Genomic DNA, 22,821 nt, shown 5'->3' on the forward strand with positions numbered 1-22,821 from the left:
CCTTACCCTTGGGATCTAAAAGAAAGGCAGTAAATAATATTTTCTTTATATATCTTATATCTTATATATTATATATATAATATATCTTTATATAATAATATCTTTCTAAAAGAAAGGCAGTAATAAAGAATTGATAACAAAAAATTAATTAAAATAAAAAAAATAATAAAAGAAAGGCAGGCAAACAAATCACTCAGATTTACACACGGCCCACTCATTAATGTTAATTGAGAGTTTACTCTTTGCCAGACATTACAAAGGACTTTATATTCGCGAAAATGCTTCAACAACCTCCATTTACCCTCATACCAACCAAGCTGAAGTTTATGAAAAGGTTAAATTGCTCGAGATTACACTGGAAGCTCCCTCTGTTCAGATTCTGGTCTGGAACAGGCCCTGTGTGAATGTTGAACTGAACTGAATTAGGACATGGTCCCTAACATGGGCTGTTAACAATCTTCTTGGTGAAAAGAAAATCTGACACGAGCAGTTAGACAACGGTGGAAGGTGGCACCGAATTAAAGACCAAGAAGAGAGAAGGGGAGAGAGTCTACTGTAGACAGGAAGAGTAGAGAGGTTTTCTGAAGGAGCTGGAACAAGGACATGGGCGAAGTTTGGGAAAGCATTGCAAGGAAAAAGACTAGCTTGGGCAGAGGTCTGGAAGTGGGAATGCTGGTGCCACATTTAAGGCTTGGATAATAAGATAATAGGAAATCAGGCTGGAGAAGTCAGTGAGTGGTCAATGATGAAGGGCCTTCAAGCCCAGGCCAAGTGATTTGGGACTTTAATGGGCAAAGGGAAACCATTTAATACTTCATAGCAATATCTTGTAGTATTTCGGGAGGAGGGCTTTGGCTGCTGTGTGTAAGATGTATTAGTGGGCGGAAGCCAAAAGGCAGGGAACCCAGCAAAGGGGCTTCTGAAATAATCCTGGTGTTAAAGGTCTGAAACAGCAGTGGGAATGGGAAGGAAGGGATACAATTTGGGGATCTTTGGAAAAAAGAACTGACACGTCTTGATGTGTCACTTATAGGGAGCAGAGAGAAAGAGGATGATCTTCAGGTTTCCCGCTCAAAAAATGATGTTTCTGTAAAAGTTTATAATTTTGTTTTTAATAAGGGACATTTATTCAGAAGACACATTAAGCTTAGATACAGAATAAATGAAGTAAGTATTATACAAGCTACAATTTAATAGTGAATTTAGAAAAGGAATCCACGCCTCTTTGTCAACTCTGTCCTGAAGTCACTGACACCTAATGTTCTCTTGGGGACAAAAAGGCCAACAAATACTGAGCCTCTTGAGGAAGGATTTGGAATGAGCCAGCAAGACGCTGTCTTATTCTTGCGTTAAACCCCAATACATCCTCACTGTACCCTAAGCCTCCCAAGATATACAGTAAGGAACTACATAAAGTCCAAAGAAAGGAAACTCAGATAACAGACAGAAAGGACCAACGATGAAAACTTTTCCATCCAGCTCAAGGGTCATAACACAAAACTGCAGGAAGTATAAAATTAATTATACCTTACATTAGCACAGCACTCATCAGTCTAAAACGTTATTTTCTGTCCATTAGTCATTCAGTGAAACCAGAGCATCCTATGTTCAGCCCTCTGCGAAGAGGGCACAAAGATGAAGGAGGCACAGTTATTCTCTTAAGGAGCTCACTGTCTACTTTGACCTTTACAACCTTGTATACCCTTATTCCTGCTTGGCAATTAAGGAAACTAGGATTGAACTGTGGTCAAGAGCACAGGCTCACAGCTGTGGTACTTTGAGCAAATTATTTAATCTCTGTAAGCCTCAGTTTCCTCAAAGTAAAAAGGGGATAGTGATATCTACCTCCTGTGGGTTTGAAGATTAAGTGTTGTCAAAAGTTCAGAAATAAGCTACAAGGATATATTGCATAGCACAGGGAATAGAGCCAATATTTTATAATAACTATAAATGGAGTAAAACTTTTAAATATTGTGAATCACTAGGCTATACACCTGAAACTTACAAAATATTGTAAATCGACTGTACCTCAGTTTAAAAAAATTTTTTTTTTAATTTTTGGCTGCGTTGGGTCTTCGTTGCTGCACACGGGCTTTCTCTAGTTGCGGCAAGAGGGGGCTACTCTTCGTTGCGGTGCGCGGGCTTCTCATTGCTGTGGCTTCTCTTGTTGCGGAGCATGGGCTCTAGGCGCAGGGGTTTCAGTAGTTGTGACACGTGGGCTTAGCTGCTCTGTGGCATGTGGGATCTTCACAGACAAGGGATCGAACCCGTGTCCCCTGAGTTGGCAGGCGGATTCTTAACCACTGTGCCAGCAGGGAAGTCCCTGTACCTCAGTTTTTAAAAAAGTTCAGAAATAGCAGAAGTAAAACACTGGATCACTGGAATAGTAGTTAGTAAAAGTTTATTGCACACACACACACACACACACACACAAAACAGTTTGCAAACTGGGGGCACTCAGAACATGGAAAGAGGCTCAAAGGTATATTTTTATAAAGCAGCTTACACAGTGAGAAGGCAGTGGTTGTTTATTCTTCACAGTGGTTGGTTATACTATTAAGAGTTTTCCTAGTGATAGGGAATGGGTTAAAAGTGGTTACCTCACATTAATTTTGGGGAAGTTTAAGTTTCGTTTATGATTTTCAGAGGCATTAACAAGAAGTGGCCCAAGTTAAGTTTTGCTTGTTTTACAGAATAAGCCAAATTAAGTTTTACTTGTATGACTAAACTGATTTGTCTGCTCAGAGAATTTCCAAGTCTGGGCTCCATTTGTGTTTGATTTTTAACAATGTGAAAGTACACAATAGTCCTTAGCTGGATGCCAGGCACAAAGTAAGCATTCATTTAGCCATCATTATTAAGCGGTGTGCAGAGCATTTACAATATGTTTATTTACCCCATTTCTTTTTTGTCCTCCCTCCAAACCTCATCACATTGCCTCTACTTTGCTTCTCTTTGATCCTGAGCAAACTCTAATAACCTTGGGGCATCATCTATCCCAGCCACAGTCACTCTAAGCCTTGCTCTAGCCTTGATCTATTTGATCTTCACTCTCCTGTCTCTCCCTTTCCTTATCTCTCATTTTCTTCCCTGTCCTTCCCTCTCCCGTCTCTCCAGACTCTGCCTTTGGAGTCTAGAAGCTCTGATTTGCTGTATGGCTATGGACAAATAAGTCATTTAACTGCTAAGTCTCAGTTTTCACATCTGAAAAATGGAAATAATAACATCTACTTTATAGGATTGTTTTGCGGAGTAGATTATAATGTTCAAGTGCTCTGTAAATATACAGCGCCTTACAAGCGTTAGTTACTGGCGTCTCTCATCTCTATTCCCTTCCACTCTTCCTCTCCTTAGATTGTGGGACTAGGGAATTCTTCCAAATGAAAGGTTAGGATTTAACGCCAATAGAAGTGCAGATTTGCTAGTTGGTCACGCCTTCCACGCCTAAAAGACAATCAGAGCGTCCGGAGAGTGGCGCGGTATCTCTCCACTTGGAGATCACCTTTTATAGAGCTTGCACTTTTCTCCGTCCTTGCGGACAGCTTGCTTTCGCCTTGCACCCCAGATTCTCGTCCTTGGAGGTGGGGGTCCTTCCCCTTCCTTGTCTCAAGCCCCCAAATTTTAGCATCGCTAGAGTTGAATGGCGGGAACCGGAAGTGTGTGCAGCGGCGGCGGGTCCCCGGCGAATCGGGTCCCAGGCGAATCGCCGGAAGTAGCAATTGCTACGGGAGGTTTCCGCCAGCTTCGCTATGGCGGCGATCCCTCCAGACTCCTGGCAGCCGCCCAACGTATACTTGGAGACCAGGTGAGGGCCCGGCCTCTGGGGCTGGGCTGGCGGAGGCGACGCGGAGCCCAGGCTTAGCCGCGGGGCTGGGTTCCCGGCGCGCTCCTTCGGGAGGCGGACCTCCTCGTGGAGCCGCGGTCGTGGCGGCAGCCTGAGGGCTGAGTGGGGACCGCCACTGCCCGCGTCCGAGCTCCGCACCGACTCGCGCTGAGACTTTAGCGACAGAGGCCCGATTGCCTTCCTCTCACCCCTCCGTTCGTTCATCCTTTCATTCAACTAACGTGTATTGAATCTACAGGCCGGGGACGTAGGATCTGAGGGTCAGAGGTGGGTAAAACACAGCCTTGCCTTTAGAAGCTTACAGTATAGTGAAGGAGACAGATTTGTAAATATTAAGGTTGTAAGTAGCACAGTTGTATAAACAGATTTTTAGGAGAACACAGGAAGAAGCACATTTATTCTCTCCTATCGAAGAGTGGTAATATTGAGCACCAAACAGCTAGTGCCATGCCCCTGATGTGTAGCATCACATTTAGTTTAATCCTCTTAGCAACTCAGATCATGTAGGTACAATTCCAGCTTCTCTCCAGTTTTAGCAGGAGAAATGTCAAAATTTACAGAGTAAATGGCTTGATTAAACCCATGTAGCTAGTAAGTAGGGGAACCTCATTTGGAGCCTGGTCTGTCTGCCTTATGTGCTAGGTTCTTTAGCCCCATTCATTCCATTGCTTCCTTGGAAAAAGTTAAAAGTGATCTTTCCAAAGTAGGACAAATAACCTTAAGTAACTTCTTACTACTACAACAGTGTAAAATTGAAATTTTGTAGTCTGATCTTCATCCTGGCCTTTGCCTACCTCTCTCCCTACATCTGCTGTTCTCACACCAGCAGCCAAGGTCCAGCCATCGTTTTTGCATCTTTCTATTCTTGCCCATGCTGCTTTTCCATCAGAGCACAGTTCTCTCAGATGCTGCTCTTGCCCCTTGGCCATTTTCCCCACCTTCTTAATGAGAAAATTCTACTCTTTCTGGCCTCAACTTGAAAGTATGTTATTTCTGAACTCACCTGTTAGTTTTTTTAATTACAGCATAAATCAAAATTTAAATCCAAGCAGTTGTAGAAGTGTATAGAATAAGAAGTGAAAGCCAGTCCTCTCTGTAAAAACACCATTAATAGTTTGTTGGATGACCATCCAGATCTTTTTCTCTGCACACATAGGCATCTCTTTTATGTTCTATTTTTAAACAGTAATAAGATTGTATGACCATATTGTGTATATATATTTTTTCTGTAATTTGCTTTTCTTTCGCACACTAGTACACGCAGCCTTCCGTAGTATGGATATTTCATATTTTAGTCATTCCCTCTTTGAAGACTTAAATTGCTTCTCATATTTTTTTTTGTTAGGACAAATACTGGCATAAACATCCTTGCACATATTGTATCCTTAAGCATTTTTGTAAGTTTCTCCATAGACTAGAAACTTAGAAGTTGAAATTGCTGTCAAAAGGTATGCACATTTCAAATTTGTATAGGTATTTTCTGGTTGCCATTCCAAAAAGTTATTCCCTGTATTTTACAAATATCCACCAGAATGTTGCTCCGTGAGAGGAAAAGCACTTAGAACTGTATCTTGCACAGAGTAGTTGTTAATCCGTGTTGAATGTTAGGAGTGTGAAGGATGAATTGCCAGTAGAAAGGCTTTTAGAAAACTATGTTCTAGCACATACTACATTTGTTAATAGAGTGCTTACACTGTGCTTGGCACTGGGTATTCAGGCTATACAGAGTTGACTCAGCTCACACATTCTTGGAGCTTAAAGTCTAGGTGAGTGATGAAATGGAGGGGAAGGCACCTGTCCTAAGTCTTACTTCTTCCTTTTCCTTAGCACTACTTCAAGGGGAAAAGCACTCATCACATTGGGCAGGTGTAAAGCTTTGAAGTAATCAGATTTTGCCTTTGTTGTACCCTTCCTAAATACACACAAACTGTACCTTTTTTTTTTTCCCATTAAATTTTTTAATGAATAGGTAGTAATTTACATAGCTCAAAAATACAAAAGCTTAAAAAAGATATTCACTGAAAACCTTCCTGTCTCCCATTTACCCACTTTCCACCCCCACCCAGAAACTTATGTATGTATAAATAAATTTGAATTCCCAATATTTTAATGTCCAACTTAAAAAAAATTACAAATTAAGCGTAAGATTTTTTTCCCCTAATTCAGGGGTTGGTTATATTGGTTATATTGGTAGAGTGATTTCTTGTGTACAAAGTGTTAGAATTTTTAGTTGTCCATGGTTATTTTGCTTAAAAGAAGTACCGGAAGCCCCTGCATGTTTTACTCAAAGGAGGTATCTGTGTTTATGTTATTTGCATTGTGTTGTTTTCCTTTGCTGAGCATGAAATCTGATATTTATCGTAATTTCATGATTTATAAGCTTGGAAAGGAAGAGTCATGGAGCAGTCCCATAATGTTTCTGTCTGCTGTGACCTTGTTCTTGACTGGAGCTCTACTGTCCTCTCCCCCTGCAGCATGGGGATCATCGTGCTGGAGCTGTACTGGAAGCATGCTCCAAAGACTTGTAAGAACTTTGCTGAATTGGCTCGTCGAGGTTACTACAATGGCACCAAATTCCACAGAATCATCAAAGACTTTATGATCCAGGGAGGTGACCCAACAGGGACAGGTACAGTTAAGTCAACGTTAGTTTCTGAAGCCTCATCCTGTTATAACTGGGTAGAAGGTAGTCAGGGCTCTCTTCCATATACCAGGGACTGGGTTAGTTGATTCTGGTGACTACTCCTGCCCTTGCTAGCACACCCCCTTCCCCAAACACACACAAGTGGAATTGAACAGAAACCAATCTTGACTCCCGGACTTTATAGAGTTTCTCATAACTTCTGTGTATTGCTTTCTAAGAGCAAATAATGTTTGCCTGAATTATAGTACTGCATAGAGTAGTCTGGATAATCAGGAGTAAAGAAGGACATTTGCAGTGTTTTGAGGAAAAGAAAATAGTGAGTTCTTAGATTGATTCATTCATTTAACAAATACTGAGCACCTGCCTTGTGTCATATATTTTTATGAGCTCTGGGATATGGCTGTGCCTAGACGAAAAAAAAGAAAACCCAAACTTCCTGCTCTCAATAAAGCAGGAAAAGGATGTGGGGATGGGACTTTAGTAGAAAGGTCAGGGAAGTCCTGTCTGAAAGATGTGATTGGAACAGAGATCTGAAGGAAGTGAAGGAATGAACCTTGTGACTGAGAGAAGAACATTCCCATGGAGGGAAGAGTAGACCCAGAGGCTGTGAGGCAGGAGCCTACATAGGAGATCATGTAGGACCTTGTAGGGCATAGTAGAGACTTTGGGTTTTATTCTGAATAAGATGGGAGCCATTAGAAGGTTTTGAGCAAAGGAGTGACATGATCTGACTTATTCTTTAAAAAGATCACTCTGGGAATTCCCTGGCGGTCCAGTAGTTAGGGGTCTGTGCTTCCACTGCAGGGGGCACGGGTTCAATCGCTGGTCGTCAGGGAACTAAGATCCCACATGCTGTGTGGCACAGCCAAAAAAAAAAGATCACTCTGACTGCTGTTTGGAGACTAGATGATGTGGGGCAAGAGTGAGAGCTGGGAACCAGTTAGAAAGCTGCTGTAGTCATCCAGTCTAGATATATGTGGTTGGACTAGCCTGATAGTAGAGAAGGTGGTGAGAAGTGACTGGATTCAGGTTACATTTTGATAGAAATGGAGCCAGTGGGATTTGCTGAGGTTGGAAGCCGGGAAGGACAGGCGTGTGAGAGAAAGAGATTGGAAAGAGAGTGGAAATGTTGATTAATGGGATATGAGTGTGGAGTTCATGGAAAGGTCTGAGATGTAGGTATGAATTTGGGAGTTATCATCGTTTAGTTGGGATTTATTAGTGAAATTGGTAGATGCCAACATTTATAAGTTTCAAGGGCCCTTGCTTTCCAGTCTGCATTTTCTCTCTGCTAATTCCTATTCCTGCTCTTTTGCCTTTAAGTAAGCTTGGTTCTCTCGGTGGCAGTTTTTTCTCAGTCTTTTTCTTCCTTGTCATTCTCAGTTGTCCTTTATTTATCCTTTATGACGAAGAGGCATTCTATTTTTTAAATATATATGGACACATTTCAAAATATAGAATATAGAGGAAAGTAGAAAAAAAGAACAAAAAAATCACTCATAAGAGGGAATTTCCTGATGGTTCAGTGGTTAGGACTCCCTGGCTGGGGAGCTAAGATCCCGCAAGCTGTGCGGCGTGGCCAAAGAAGAAAAGAAAAGAAAAAAAAAATCACTCATAAGTTTACCTCCTAAAGATTCCTAACCACCATTAGCTATTCCCCCAATGTCCCACCTCTCAGAAATGATGAACGTTAACTTTTGGTGGCCATTATTCTAGACATCTTTCTTTTCAGATACCTAGTTAAAAGGATGGATAACTAGCTAGATGGAAATAATTTCAAGAGAATAGGCTATGTCATGCATGCTATTGTTTCTAAAACAAAAAGTATTTTATTTAATTTTGTATATACTTAGCAGAAAAATTGACTTCCTGCTATGAAAGATGAGGCAATTAGTACTTAAATTTCTACCCATTCTTATTGTTTAGGAAAAACTTAGTTTTACTTGCTTCCTGTGTTGGGAAAAACTCAGTTCTTCCCTCCTGGGTTTTTCCTTTACTTTTATATGCTCCCACAGAACACTTCACTGACACTTCTGGTCACCAGATGTATGGAATTTTTTCCCCACAACAAGGAGCTCCCTGTGACACCAGCTGTGTTTGATTAATTTGCTAGAGCAGGTCAGAGAACTCAGGGACACCTAAGTGCTTACTTACATTTACCAGTTTATTAAAGGATATTGTAAGGGGTACAGACGAACAGAGATGCTTCAGGTGAGGTCTGGGAAGGTGCTGAGAGTGGGAAATTCTATCCCCATGGAGGTGGGGTGCATCACCCTCCCAGGGTGGATATGTTCGTCTGCTTTGAAACTCTGTAAACTCTGTGCTATTGGGATTTTATAGAGGCTTCCTCATGTAGGCATGATCAATTATTAGCTCCATTTCTAGCCTTTCTCCCCTCCTTCCCTCTCTGGAGAAGGGGGTGGGGCAGGCACTGAAAATTCCAAGCTTCTAATCATGACTTGCTCTTTCTGGTGACCAGCCCCCATCCAGGATTCCACCCAGAGTCACCTCATTAGAACAAAAGATGGTCCTAGTGCTCTAATCACTTAGGAATTTATAAGGATTTCAGGAGCCCTGTGTCAGGGATAGGGTCAAAGACCAAATATTAGAACAAGAGACGCTCCTAGTGTTCTTACCACTTAGGAATTTACAAGGGTTTTAGAGGCTCTGTGCCAGGAACCAGGGGCATCTATATGTCTCTCTCTCTCTCTCTCTCTCTCTATATATATATGTATATATAGATATATCTTTTTTTCTATTATTTCACACCTGTCCTCCCTCCCTTGCTCCCACTTTTTTGTTGTTAGTTTTATTTTTCCTTATCAGAGTTTACAGCATTTTCCATTCTGCACCCGTGAGTCCCTCAGTTACAGTGTGGATTCTACATTTCAGAGGGTTCAGTGCTCACCACTAGGCTTTTCTATTCACAAGTGGTAGAAGGCAGAATATATTGTTGAGTGGTTTTCATTGCAAGGGCTGGAGTGTGTTATATTTTCAAACTCAATCATGTTTGAGAATTTCTGCCAGTTACGCTTATAGTTGAAAAAGATCATGACTTATTTACTATTCTTGGGCCAGACTAATTCTCTCAGATCTTTTTAGACAATTCTGCTCCATTGCCTTCTGGTTTTGAACATGGCTTTGGAGAATACTGAGGCCGGATTTACTCCTTCCTTCAGTTCAGGGAAATTTTTTTATTTGTATTTCTGAATATTTTCTCTGTTACACTTACTAGATTTTCTGTTTCAGGAAACTAGTTATTCTTTATTTCATTGCCTTTGCCTTCCATATCTGTCACATTTCTCCTGAGTAAGTGAGGTGATGTTTTTCGATTTTTTCCTGCATCCATTGAAATAATCTCAGACCTTTACTCTGTGCCTTATTCAGTTTTGAGCCCTGTCTATTCTGTTCTTTACTGCTCTAATTTATTTATTAGTGCTGTCTTGGTGTCATTTGGCTCTCAGTCTGTTTCCTCAGCTCTGCAATCTTTTCACCTTATTCTGTTGATTTGTTATCTTGTGTTTGAGCTCTTGTTTTCTTGGATTCTTATTTCTGTTGAAGCATCTATAGCTGAGACAACCATGGAGAAGCCCTTCTTGGATTATATTTTCTCCCTTCTTTCTCTCCTTCCATTTGTTGTGTATGTTTGCATAGTCTCTGTGCCATTTCTTGTTGTCAAATCCACGCTTAACGTTGGAACCTGCATTGACCTTACCTTTTATTTGCTTGGGTACAGTGTAAGTGGATTCTCTTTGCCACTCTCCCTACCTTTGTGGGACTAAGTGGATTCTCTTTGTCACTCTCCCTACCTTTGTGGGACCAGTCATCTTCCCCATCCCAAGTGCTAGGTTGCTTTCTTTCCATTTTATTCTAGCCTGCTGAGGGTGTGGGAGAGAACACCGGCTCAGCTCATGCTGAGTGAGCCCCTGTGGGAGGGCTGACTTCTGTTCTGTCTTCCGAGACTCCATGCCAGTGGTGTCCCTCTACCCCCACCCCAGGCCCTGGGTAGCCCCTGAGTATAGCTGTAGCAGAGGGAAAAGAGCCTCATACCTTTTTTCGTTTTCAGCTGGGTTTCTATAACAGAAGACATATTAGCGAGAGAAAAGCATACAAATTTATTTAATATAAGTTCTGCATGACATTTCCTTTATAGGGAAATGAAGACCTGAAGAAGGGGTTACCTTGAGCGTTTTTAGGCTAGGTTTGATAAAGAGTGGAAAGTTGTGGGAAAATGTGAGCGGACAAAAGGGGTATGAGTATAAGCTCAGTGTAGTAAACTAGGGGAGACTTAGCAAGGCTTGTTCGTTCAGATTCCTCTTGGGTGTCCCTCTTTCATGAAAGTAGAGATGTTCCTTTCCTCCAGGTATACGGAGGGGACCTCTCACTTGAGAGTCTTATGACCCACTTCAGGGGAATGTCAGAAAGTCCTTCCTGCACCTGCCGTTTCTCACATTCCTTCAACTTGAAATACTCATTATGCCAGGGTGCCTTATTTTGGAGTAGCATGTCCTGATCCCTGTCATGGCCCTGTGTTCCTCCACCTAACTAAGGTGGTCGTTGCTATTACCCTGACCTGCCACTCCTGAGCGCCTGTGGTGTGTGGGCTTCTGTCTTCAAGGGCTTCTCCTTAACTTCTTCAGGGCTGTTCACCCACTCCCCTTGTTGGCTTCTCAAAATTGGAGGGTATTTGTGAGAATTCTCTGGGTGACACTCCTCCTTTCCTGATTACTACTTTTCAGGAGTACAGGCAGAAGAATCTCTTATTTCTTTCCCTGACTGACTCTTTTCAGAATCTTTGGAATAAGTTTGTCTCCCTTTTCTTATTTGGTTGTTGCTGATGAATTTTTGGCTTTGAAAACAATTGAATTTTTTGTGTTTGCCTCATCAGTTATCGGGGAAGGCTAAGTCTAATTCTGCTTCAGTCCACTTTCTTTATCTGAAAATGTCCTGTCAACACTTTGTTGTACTTCTTTCCTATCTTCTTCCTCTTTCTTGTTGTTATGAGATAAAATTTTAATTCATAACACCAGTGAACTGAGAGTTCCTGATTAGTGTACAAGAATTGGAAGTGACTCAGATGTGAGTGCTCTTGTCAGAGCTTCCCTGTATTTCTGTAATTAGTTCGCAATCCTTCATAATGTCACATTTCCATGATGTAATTTTAATGAAATTGAATCACTCAAAAGATTTCCAAATAATTGCGTCCAGCCTCAAGTATAGTGAGTGGTTGAGTTAAGCCTTTTGGCAGGCTTATGGTGGAAGGCAAACAGGAGTTAGGCCCTCCTGGGTCACTAGTATGGACTGCTGGCTGACTAGGTAACATAATTTTTGCTGAACATCTCAGATGACCAGCATGTGGCATTCTGGGCTCTTCAGCAGGTCGATGTAGCTTTTCTATCCCCGATGTATCCTTTCTGTCCCTCAGTCCGGCTCCTCTGGAACTATACTTTCCATGGTCTTTCTTTTTTTTTTTAATTAATTAATTTATTTTTGGCTGCATTGGGTCTTCGTTGCTGCATGCAGGCTTTTCTAGTTGCGGCGAGCAGGGGCTACTCTTCATTGTGGTGTGTGGGTTTCTCATTGTGGTGGCTTCTCCTGTTGTGGAGCACAGGCTCTAGGCGCGAGGGCTTCAGTAGTTGTGGCACATCGGCTCAGTAGTTGTGGCTCGCGGGCTCTAGAGCACAGGTTCAGTAGTTGCGGCACACGGGCTTAGTTGCTCCGCGGCATGTGGGATCTTCCCAGACAAGGGATCGAACCCGTGTCCCCTGCATTGGCAGGCGGATTCTTAACCACTGTGCCACCAGGGAAGTCCTCCAGGGTCTTTCTGATACACCTTTGCCAGATGTTTTCTCAATTCAGATGTCTTTGACTTTGACCTCTTGCTTCATTTTAAACAATTTTTCTTCTTTTAAATTTCCTTTATTGTAATAACTCTATGCTGGCTCTTCTCTTAGCCCTCTGAATGTCTTTTTTCTGTTTTCTACTAACTTCTTCTCTTTCTCCTCTCCCTGTAAGACATGGCATCCTATCAAGCTCTTCCTTTCACGTTTCCAGCTCTGCATGTAGCCTCACGGTGCTCACCAGCTGCCGTGATTACAGTGATTAATTACGTGCTGATGATGCTGTGTGTCACCCTCACTCTGATTTCGTCTCACCTCCTAGTAGCTCCAGGAACACCTGAAATTTCACGTGTTGAACAGCAAGCTCTTGTTAATTTTATTCATTTGATGAATATTTGCTAAGAGTCTGTGGGGTATCCTGTACTATTCTAAGGCCTGTGAGGAGTATTTAAGCATTAGAAGCCAAGGCATTTTTCTCTTCCTTGCAGAGAACCCTGCCCTGCCAAGAAGACAGTGTATTCATTATAAGAAACAACTAGAAAGTAATAATATGATAAATATGCAAATGCATGGTGGTATGCTATGGATTATGTATAGAACATTTGTTGGGATAATTCATAATGAGAGAAAAAGTACAGTGGAGTGGGGTTAGAATGGGCTGGAGTAATATTTTGAGGTGGGCCTTGAAGGAAATGCAGAATTTTAACTTTTGAGAGGACAGGGAAGGGCATTTTATTGATAGATTTAGGAAGAAGAGTGAATACAGAATGGAGGCACAAGTGACACACATGTAAGGTGTGAAGGAGAACCCACCGCCCCAGGTGTCACGTCTCATGCTGGACTGGCTCTGTGACGTGACCCAGCCACCTCTCCACGCCCAGGACAGATGCATAAAATGTGATTTCTGAGACCCCCGAACTGCATGCTTAGGGGAGAGTAAGGGAGGAGCAGTTTGGGGCAGAGTGCACAGAGTAGTAGGAGACAGCATGGGGGTTAAGATTGGGTCAGTTCATGGAGACTCCCAGACGGGAGTTCAGATTTGAATTAGCATCATTCGGGGACCATATTGGACTCTTGATAAGAAAAATGTGTGAGGACATTTAATCCAGCCGTGATATACGGCAAGGTAGTGTAGTGTGGGGGTGAACAGAGGGTCGTGGAGCCCGCTGGGCTTGGGGTTGAATCTTGGCTTCACACGAACACTTACTAAGTGTTATGTTAGACAACTTATGTGACCTTGCTGAGCCTTCTTATATATAAATGGGGAGTGTGGTTATATGTACCTCATGAGGGTTGTTGTGAGTAGTAAACGAGCAGATGTTTATAAAATGGTTAGCACAGGTTCAACACAAAATAGGAGCTCAAAAAAGTATGGGTGTTTATTGTTTATTTTGGTTGTTAATTCATTTAACAAATGTCTGTTGGACTCCAGGCATTATTGTAAGAGCTGGGGATACAATAATGAATAAGAAAGCCCTCATGGAACGCTCATTCTGGTGGGAGAGACAGTGAACAAATAAGTACATAATACACTGTCAGGTTGTGCATGACAAATGATATGGAAAAAATGATGTACAAGGGGATAGAGCAGGGATTCTCAGCCTTGGCAGTACTGGCATTTTAAGCTGGATAATTCTTTGTCGTGGGGGCTGTCCTGTGTATTGTAGAATGTTTAGCTGCATCCCTGACCTCTACTCCCTAGATGCCAGTAGAAGTCCTCAGTGTGACAGCCAAAAATGTCTCCACGTGTTGTTCAGTGTCCCCAGGGGGCAGAGTCACCCCTGGTTGAGAACCACTGGGATAATGAGGGAGGTGCTACTTTGGATAGTGTGATTAGGGAAGACCTCTCTCATAAGAAGGCATTTGAGCAGAGCTCTGGATAAAATAAAGTAATGAACCATGAGAATGTCAGGGACAAGGACAATCCAGAGGGAACGGCAGTCAGAGGTCTTAGAACCAGAGTGTGCTCTGCAAGAAACAGCACAGAGGCCACTGTGGCTGGAGCAGGTGAGTGAGGGGGAGAGTGGCAGGAGGTATCAGAGAACCAGATCATGGAAAGTCTTGTAAGTTGTGATGAAGACTTTGGACTTTGTCTGAAGTGTGGTGAAATGTCACTGGAGGATTTTGAGCAGAGGACTGCCATGATGAGACTTGTTTTAAAAGGATCCCCTGACTTCCACATGCAGAATAGACTGGTGTGGAAAGCAGGAGGCAAGGCCAGAAGCAGGGAGATGAATTAGAAGCTTTCATTGTTGTCAAAGCTAAAGCTTATAGTTTGCACTATGGTGATAGGGGTTCTGTTGGTTCTGGTCCTCTGGGAAGCACATGCCAAGACAGAGTGAGAAATTCAAGAGGTTTAATGGGGTAACACTTGTGAAAGGTAAAGGGGGGAGGGAGCAAGTGTTGGAAGGAGAAGTCTTCACATATCAGTGCAGGTCTAACATCTGTGAAAGGAGAGAGGGAAGTGGAGAAGGAGCCAGTAGAGGAAAATGAAGAGCTGCCAGTAAGGTGGGATTTCAAGAAAGGTGACATCAACTGTCCGATGCTGCTGTTGGGTCAGGCAGGGTGAGGCCTGAGGATTGACCAGTGGATTTAATGACAACGTGGTGGTACTGATGACCTTGACAAGAGCAGTTTCAGGGAATGGTGAGGGCAAACATCTGAATGGAGAGCATTCAAGAGGCTGGAGAAGAAGTGGGGTGGGGTTTTTCTGGAAATTGATGCAGAGAAATGGGGAGATACTTGGAAGACAGTGTCGTCGTTTTTCCAAAATGTGAAATAGTAATACCATGTTTTTATGCTGATAGGAATGATCTATCAGAAAGAAAAACTGATACAGGAGAAGGGAAAATTGTAGCTGCAAAGTTCCTTAAAGGTGAATGGGATTGATTAGTATGTGGTGGTGGGATAGTCATTTGAACAATTTATTTATACAGTGTATTAATAATGGGTGAAGCAAGGTAAACGGGTAGAGATACAGGAAGGAAAGTGGATTTGGTGATGAGAACCTGTGAAAGTTCTCTTCCTTTTTCTCAGTGAAATAAGAAACAAAGTTATCCACAAAGAGCAAGGAGCAGAGGGGGAATGGTGGAGGTTTGAAGACAGAGGAACTGGCGTAAACTTGGGCAGACCGCCTCCCAAGGTGGACTGTTGGTCACAACCTACAGTCGTCTCTCGCAGAAAATGCTCAGATTATCTCAGTTAAAGGAGGCTCATCATCACTGATACGACTGTGTTTGCTTCATGTTATATACTACATGGTTTCCATGCATTGTCTTACTTAATTCTCATAACAGTCCTTTGAGACATAAGTACTACTACTGTTCCTATTTTTTGGACAAGGAAACTGGGGCTTAGAGAGGGTAAGTATATTGCTTAAGGTTACACAGCTAGTAAGTGGTGGAGTGGGAACCGAAATCCAGATCTCTCTGACCCCAAAGGCAAGTGAGGAAGAGAGGACTCTATCTTAAGAGCTAAAGCTTCTTGGAGAACTGTAGTATTGTTTGCTGTGTTAGATCTGGTATCTGGCATTTGCCCTGGTAATCCAATAGTAGCTCCACTAGTCAGTTCCCCCTTCCTACTGTTACTAACAAAGTGATTGTATCAATTTGGGATGCTTCTGGCTGCAAGTAACAGAAAACCACAGAGGCTTAAACAAAGAGAGCTTTTGTTTTTCTCACATAACAAAATGTCTGGAGGTAAGCAGTTGCGGGCATTGGTTCATCTGCCCAGCAGAGTTGTCAGGGACCCAGGCTTGCTGTGTCCTTCCACTCCACCATTCTCAGTGTGTTGGCCTTTGATCTCAAACTTGTCTTATGGTTGCCAGGTGGCTGCTGCTGCTCCTGACATCACCTCTGCTTTCAAAGAAGGAAGATGAGGAAAGAGCTATGGGTGAAAGACAGGAGTGTGTTGTCCTTTTTTAATCAGGAAAGCTATAGCTTTCCTAGAAGCTCTGCTCAGTGGCTTCTGTTTATGTCAGTAAGTCAGAACTGGGTCATCTGGCTACCCCTAGCTGCAAACGGGACTGGTCAGTACCTGCCTTTTTTGTGTCTGAGGTTGAGGCAGGCCATGGAGAAGGGGTTGGAAATGCTCAGAGGACATCTGCGGTATCTGTTAGAGGCTCTCTTGCTGGAAGAGAGGCTTTGATTGGTTTGGTTAGTTGCCTTCTTGTGTCGAATGCCCCAGGCAGAGCTTTCACGTGGGCCTCCTAATGGCTAACTGGCTGACCTGTGGCTGCTTTAGGGCTGGATATTAATCCGTGATTCCGTCAGCTGTGGCATGGGAGTGGTAGGCACAGGTAGCACCAAGTATGGTAATCTTTGTGTAAGAGACCACTCTCCATGTCTTAGATGCCACTCTAGTTCACCTTGAGAGGTTTCTACAGTCAGTGAGCAGGAGAAGGAAGAAGCACATCAGAGCAGTCTTGGGGATAAGACAGGTTTTTTGTTTTTGTGTTTTAAAGAAACAGAAAGCACAGATCATACAGAAAAAGATTAAGGAATTTCAACTGCAAAAAATTCTTTGCATGAGAAGATCCCATTAAAAGAGTGAAAAAAGTAAACTGGAAAAAAGTATTTGCAAAAGCATTAACTGACAAAGGATTAGTATCTAGAATAATCCTACTAATAAAATATATATAAAATTTAAAATGTGAAAAAAAAAATTTTTAAATGTGAAACCACTCGGTAGAAATGTGACTGTTGACAGAGGAGGGAAGCTAAATAGCCAGTAAACAGGAAATTACGCACAGCTTCAGGGAAACGCAGTTTAAAACACCACAAGAGATCTGACACCTTTCAGACCGACAAATGTTAGAAAAAGCCTGGCAAAAGGACCTCGAGCAGTAAGGGTGAGAGTGAGAGCACTGTGGGTGGGGCGCACATTGGGGCCACTTCTGGCGAGATAGTTGGGGAAATCTAGTACTGGTGAAATGCTGATACACTGTCAGCCTGCATATCCCCCATGAGGTATAGTCCCTGAGAGCTCCTGCACTTGTGTTTGGGAGACAGTATAGGAATGGTTATTGCAGCATGGTTTATGATAGCAAAAACATTGGAAAGATCCTAACTATCCATCACCATGAGAAAAGATTGTGTTGTAATCGTTCAGTGGAACGAATGCTACAGAGAGCTGCATGGAACAAAATGGATGAATATCACTTACAGTGGTGACCCAAAAAAAGCTAACTGCAGAAGAATATGTAGAGTATAATACCATTTATATAAACCTAAAAACATGCAAACAACAGTACATTTGTTTAGGGATGCATACAATGTGTAGTAGAAAAGAAAATGCACGGAAATGACAAACTCCTGGTCCGAAAGAGTAGTGGTGACCTGAGAGGAAAATGAGATCCTTCACAGCAGTTGTTAGCTCTTGGGGGAGTGGTGGAGTTGGGGTAGGGAAACAGGGTGTGTGTGTCTGGGGTCTTCGACTGGATTGGCCACACTTTATTTCTTGAGGGGAGGCTGCACAGTTGTTTGTCATATTATTCTTTGTATCTTTTTCTGTCTGAAATATTAAATACATTGAATAAATGTTTAAAGGAGAGGACAGAAGAGTGGAAGAACTTTGAGGGCACAGAGTTTGGAAAACAGGCCTGTGCCTGTCTCCCTTGTATCTGTACTAGGGGAGGCACACAGCACGTTTTTACCACAGAGCTTCCTAATTTTTGGCTTTATATGTGATCACTGACATCTGTTGCCTGCTCTGCACCGGAGAACTCTTTAATCACTCCCTGTCCATTTCTCCACTATTCTGCATGCCCAAAGGAATGTTTTGATTGGAATTATTTGTCTTTCTGACAATTTGCTGCAAACCCTACTGAGTTGAATTAGGTTATGAAAAGATAACATATTATGATTAAATGGTGCCTTTGAGGCCCAAACTACTTGCAATTGGTCAAACTATGCCTAGTGAGTGAAGTGGGGCTTCCATGCCCTTTCCTCTCATCTCCTTCTGATTGCTTAAACCCCCAGGCTTTATCTGTGACTCTTGACTGGCCTATCCTGTTTGTGGTGCCATTCATATGTTCGGTTTCAGTTCCTTGAGAGTGGGGCCCTGAGGTTCTGGCAGTCCTTGGCTTGCAGAGATCACACTTCCAAGGCTCAGCCTGCGGACAGACAGTGCACTGCTGAACTTCATCCTCTTCATGCTCATTCAAGCCCTGGAGGTAGGGCTTGACCTTAGTTTGTCCCCATAGCCCTCTTTCTCCTGTCTCATCTTCAGCCCTAGCACTTCTACTAACCAACCCCCACCCCAAGCTCAAGCAGGAACCTTGACTCTGTAGTCAGAGGGAACATACTGGTTATATAATTGCTGTTTGGAGGTATACTGGCATGTTGGAATTTTTGGAATGAATTTTTACATAGTTTGGTAGTTCAGTAATTTTCCAGAAGCATGGGTAGCCTGGGCCAGGTGGGAGGTTTCCCCAACTCTGTTAACATTCACCCCCATTCCTGTTTGCATGAGAACAGCGTTTTCTTCCTGAACCGGGGGCTGTGACAGGCTCCCTGTGGTGGAGCATCCTAAAAGACACAGCAAAGGATTTTTTACCATGGAAACACCTTAGCAGGGCCCAGGGGCCTCTGGGGGTGGACATGGTGCTTTAACATGCTACTTTCACAGCAGGCTGTAAAAGGAAGTGAGCTCCTTGCCTCTGGCCTGTTTCCTGGCTGCCAGGCAAGCAGAGTAAGCTGATAAATCTGCTGTTCACTTTGTTTCAGGCTGTTTTGTCTTGACTGGTCAACTTGGAGAAACCAAAGTAGTTCAACAAGACATATGGTTGACTAAATAATTGATTAAGAGAGTTATCTCCTATTAGGACATTTTTTCCTATGGAAAAATCTTATTTAACGTATCATTTTTCTCTAACAACAAAACCTGGGTGCCCAGAACAGCAAGGGTATGGACTCTTGTGGATATATGAATAACCTGTGATGTTGCTAGCAAATCATTCCCAATGCCATGTTTCTTCATATTCTCCTTACAGCACACTGCTTCTCCTCCCAATGAATTCTCCCTACTGTAATGTTATTCTTTTCTGCCACATTGCCACTCAGCACTGTCCTTGTTTCTCCTTAAGCTAGTTATCTTTGACTTAAATGAATTTTATTTTCCTTCATCTAGGTTAAGGATGACAAATAGGTTTCAATTCTTATGCCATCTCTGATCCATTAAAGATGGCTGCCTGGATTTCTGGGTTGGTAAGGATTCAGAGGCCAGTCTAAGCTCAGCAGGGAAGAATGCTGATTGATTAGCAATGTCTGTGATGGGCATAGGGTTAGGGCTTGGAGCACTCCTGTCTAAAGTACCCGTAAAGATGTAAAAATTTAGGAAACCTCTTAACACATCAAACCATGAATGGTGGTTATTTGTAGATGGTTAGATTACAGGGGACTTTAATGTTCCTTTGATAATGATCTATGTTTTCTACATTTTGACAGTGAAAATGTATTACTTTCATAAGCAGGAAAAAAGCACTCGGTGTTATTTTGAAAAGAAACGTCTTACCTAAATGAAACCAGTGATTTGAACATGCTGTGCCAGTGCTTGATTCTGCTGCTGGGCTGTGTAGTTGCAGTGTACTTAGCACGGTGCTAGGCATGCTCACTGATTTTCCTTTCCTGTACTCCAAAAGTCATTTGACCCTGGACTGTAGTTCTTGGTGTGAGGTAGAATGTGGGCTGATTGGTTTCCTGTCTTCTAACTGGCAGGTCGAGGTGGTGCATCTATCTATGGCAAGCAGTTTGAAGATGAACTTCATCCAGACTTGAAATTCACAGGTAGGTATATGACCTGGCTGGACTGGGTACGAAGAGGGTGTGGATTTTAAAAGCTCACTCTTTTGGCTGTGATTCAAGGTGAATGCCTGACACCGTGGCCTGGTGCCATGTAGCTGCCCAGCTGCAGAGCCACAAAGAGCTCTGGCAGATTAGAGAAAGCGGCCTCAAGAGTCCTGAGCGATTCAGAGTGCCGAACTGAGTGATCTTGATTCTAACTACTTGTTGAATGTTGCTGTTATAAGCTTCCTCAAAGAAGCAGGAGACCTTCCTGAATTTTTGAGGGGAATTGAGAACATGGTCCAGAGCTTAGCAGGGATCATCATGGATAGAGGCTAGGGAGTAGGTGAAGACAAGGAAGATGAGGCCATAGGGTAGTGCAGATGTCAGCCCTTGTGCGAGGGCAGAGAGCCTGCCCTGAGGGGAAGGTTGTCTGGTCGGGTGGTTGGTCTGGCTTCTTTTTATCCCTAGGCCGGTGTTGCAGATCCAGGCTGGAGCTATGGGGGTTATTCATGCTCTTTCCTCTCTTCCTTTTTCCCGCCAGGGGCTGGAATTCTCGCAATGGCCAATGCCGGGCCAGACACCAACGGCAGCCAGTTCTTTGTGACCCTGGCTCCCACCCAGTGGCTTGACGGCAAACACACCATTTTTGGCCGTGTGTGCCAGGGTATAGGAATGGTGAATCGAGTAGGAATGGTGGAAACAAACTCCCAGGACCGTCCTGTGGACGATGTGAAGATCATTAAGGCATACCCTTCTGGGTAGACTTGCTGCGCTCTTGGGCACACCCAGGTCTTCTGAGATGGCCCCAGTGAACCAGTTTCCAGGTGACCTAGAATGACACGTAACTCTAAACTGCATTTTGGTCTTGCAAATCTGAGGCGCTGAGGAGGCCTGGGGTCTTGGGTGAGTTAGAGATGGAAGTGTATTTTAATGGGATGCTTCTTTTCTCTTCCCCAGTGCCTGTGTTGACAGAGCATTTGCAGAAATGCGCATGCGTAATTGTTCACAGGTTACTGCTCACTGCAAATGACCCATACTGCTCCTTCTTGTGTGTATCTGCTCTATACACTTGGAACGAAATGAAGCCAACTCCGTCATTTCACATTGCCTAACGAGCCTCTTCTTGCAGAAATTTATATTCTGGGCTACACTGCAGTCTTTGGTGGCTGACAGCCATAGAATTCAAAACCAAGTAGTGTCTATCAGCCTTCTTAACTGTGTGTGCCCCCTATTTCAGTCTCTTGCTTTTGTTCTTCCAGGGATTGTATGCATCTCTCTCTATATTTTCCCTCTCAAAACCAGAACATCAACACTGCTGTTTCCGACACTTAGACATCCCACGCAAAGCCACGTTGAATTTTTGCCAAGTGAAAAATGCATCCAACAATCAAGTTTCTAAGAATGTGCCAAGTGGGGAATGATAATGTGTAATAATCGAGAAATGAATTTATTAAAAAGAAGCAGAAGCATTGACCATTTTTTCCCTAGGAAGGAGTAGAAATCGATAGTGAGCATACGGAAAGACTATGGATTCTCCTTAAAAAGCAGTATCCTCATAAAGCAGAAGCACCACTTAAGTTTTTTAACCTAAGACTTTAGAGAAACTAGATAAGAGATTTTATATATATTTTTTTAATCTTTCTGATTTTTTTAGGGAGGGGGCGGTGAGAGAAAGGAAGTTAATACCTATGGAATACATAGAGCTTCCAAAATAAAATGCCATTGATGGTTGAAATCACTGCTGTAGTTTGATTTTAAATATTGTATGAGGTTCTAACATTTGGATCTCTGAACCATTTCAAGTAGTATTGCAGGACTGATATTCAAGTTGTCATATCATTTTAGGTTTTTGGATCTCTAGTAGACTTCTCCCATCCAAGAGTAGGTTTGACTTTTTAAAGTCAAACCTACTTCTAAAAAAGCAGTACCAAAGAAAGAAGTAAGTGATGTCGATTAGCATGTCTGAGTGAGGGGGAAGCCCCTGTAGATTAACCAAGTGGATGTGCTGAGAGACCTGAACCATTCCCTGAACTTGGAAGAGATATACCTGCATGTCATCACAGGCCCAGAGGCAAAATGTGTTGTGGTGTTTGTTTTCTTAATTGGGTAGTTTCTTGATTGAAAAGGGGATTATAGCTTAGCTGTTCATCCTTATCACTCTACATATTTTGGAAATGGTGATGGAATGGCCAAACAAGGTTCTGTTCCCCAGGCCTTCCCCATGTTCAGCCTCTTTCTCCATCTTTCTGTCTCTTTTCCCTCAAAAACAAAAAAGCAAAACCCATCAACAAACTACGTAAATGACTTTGTAACCTCCCAGAGATGGTTTTGGGGTATAGAGTACTATTCTGGGAAAATAGAAATACATTTCTTTCAGCCTGGACTGGCTGGACATAATTGGACCCACCTCTAGGAGCAAAGAATAAGACACTCAACCACTGACCTTCCAGAATTAGAATCCTGAAAATCCCTGCTTCCACCCAGGTCATGAGAGTGGTGGAAACGTATTATCGCTACTTGGAGAAGTAAAGAAGGTTGTGATTACACTTGGGAAGAGAGCTACACAGGCACAGTTCCTTGTTTCTGGATAAGTATATCAAATGTATGCCGAGGTGATCACACATGCAACATATGCCAGTTTTCATAAAGGATGTGACCTCAAAGAGTAAAACTTGAACTGTTTCAGTTTCCAGTGATTCTGCCAGTTAG

The 22,821-nt window shown here is 42.8% G+C and overlaps 1 protein-coding gene across 2 annotated transcripts; it reads left to right on the forward strand.

Moving 5' to 3' along the window:
* Positions 1-3,618: 3,618 nt before the first annotated feature.
* On the forward strand, positions 3,619-21,850 carry PPIL1 (peptidylprolyl isomerase like 1). Of its 2 annotated transcripts, none has more exons than XM_036870506.1 (4): positions 3,619-3,805; positions 6,319-6,473; positions 20,044-20,112; positions 20,654-21,850. In XM_036870506.1, the coding sequence occupies exons 1-4, from the start codon at positions 3,750-3,752 to the stop codon at positions 20,872-20,874; spliced, it is 501 nt and encodes a 166-aa protein (XP_036726401.1). In that variant the 5' UTR covers positions 3,619-3,749; the 3' UTR covers positions 20,875-21,850. The 2 variants fall into 2 exon arrangements, with proteins under 2 accessions (XP_036726401.1, XP_036726402.1); XM_036870507.1 differs by lacking the exon at positions 3,619-3,805 and adding an exon at positions 3,821-4,111.
* Positions 21,851-22,821: the final 971 nt, after the last annotated feature.

Source organism: Balaenoptera musculus, chromosome 11 (assembly GCF_009873245.2).
Source record: "Balaenoptera musculus isolate JJ_BM4_2016_0621 chromosome 11, mBalMus1.pri.v3, whole genome shotgun sequence".
NCBI lineage: Eukaryota > Metazoa > Chordata > Mammalia > Artiodactyla > Balaenopteridae > Balaenoptera > Balaenoptera musculus.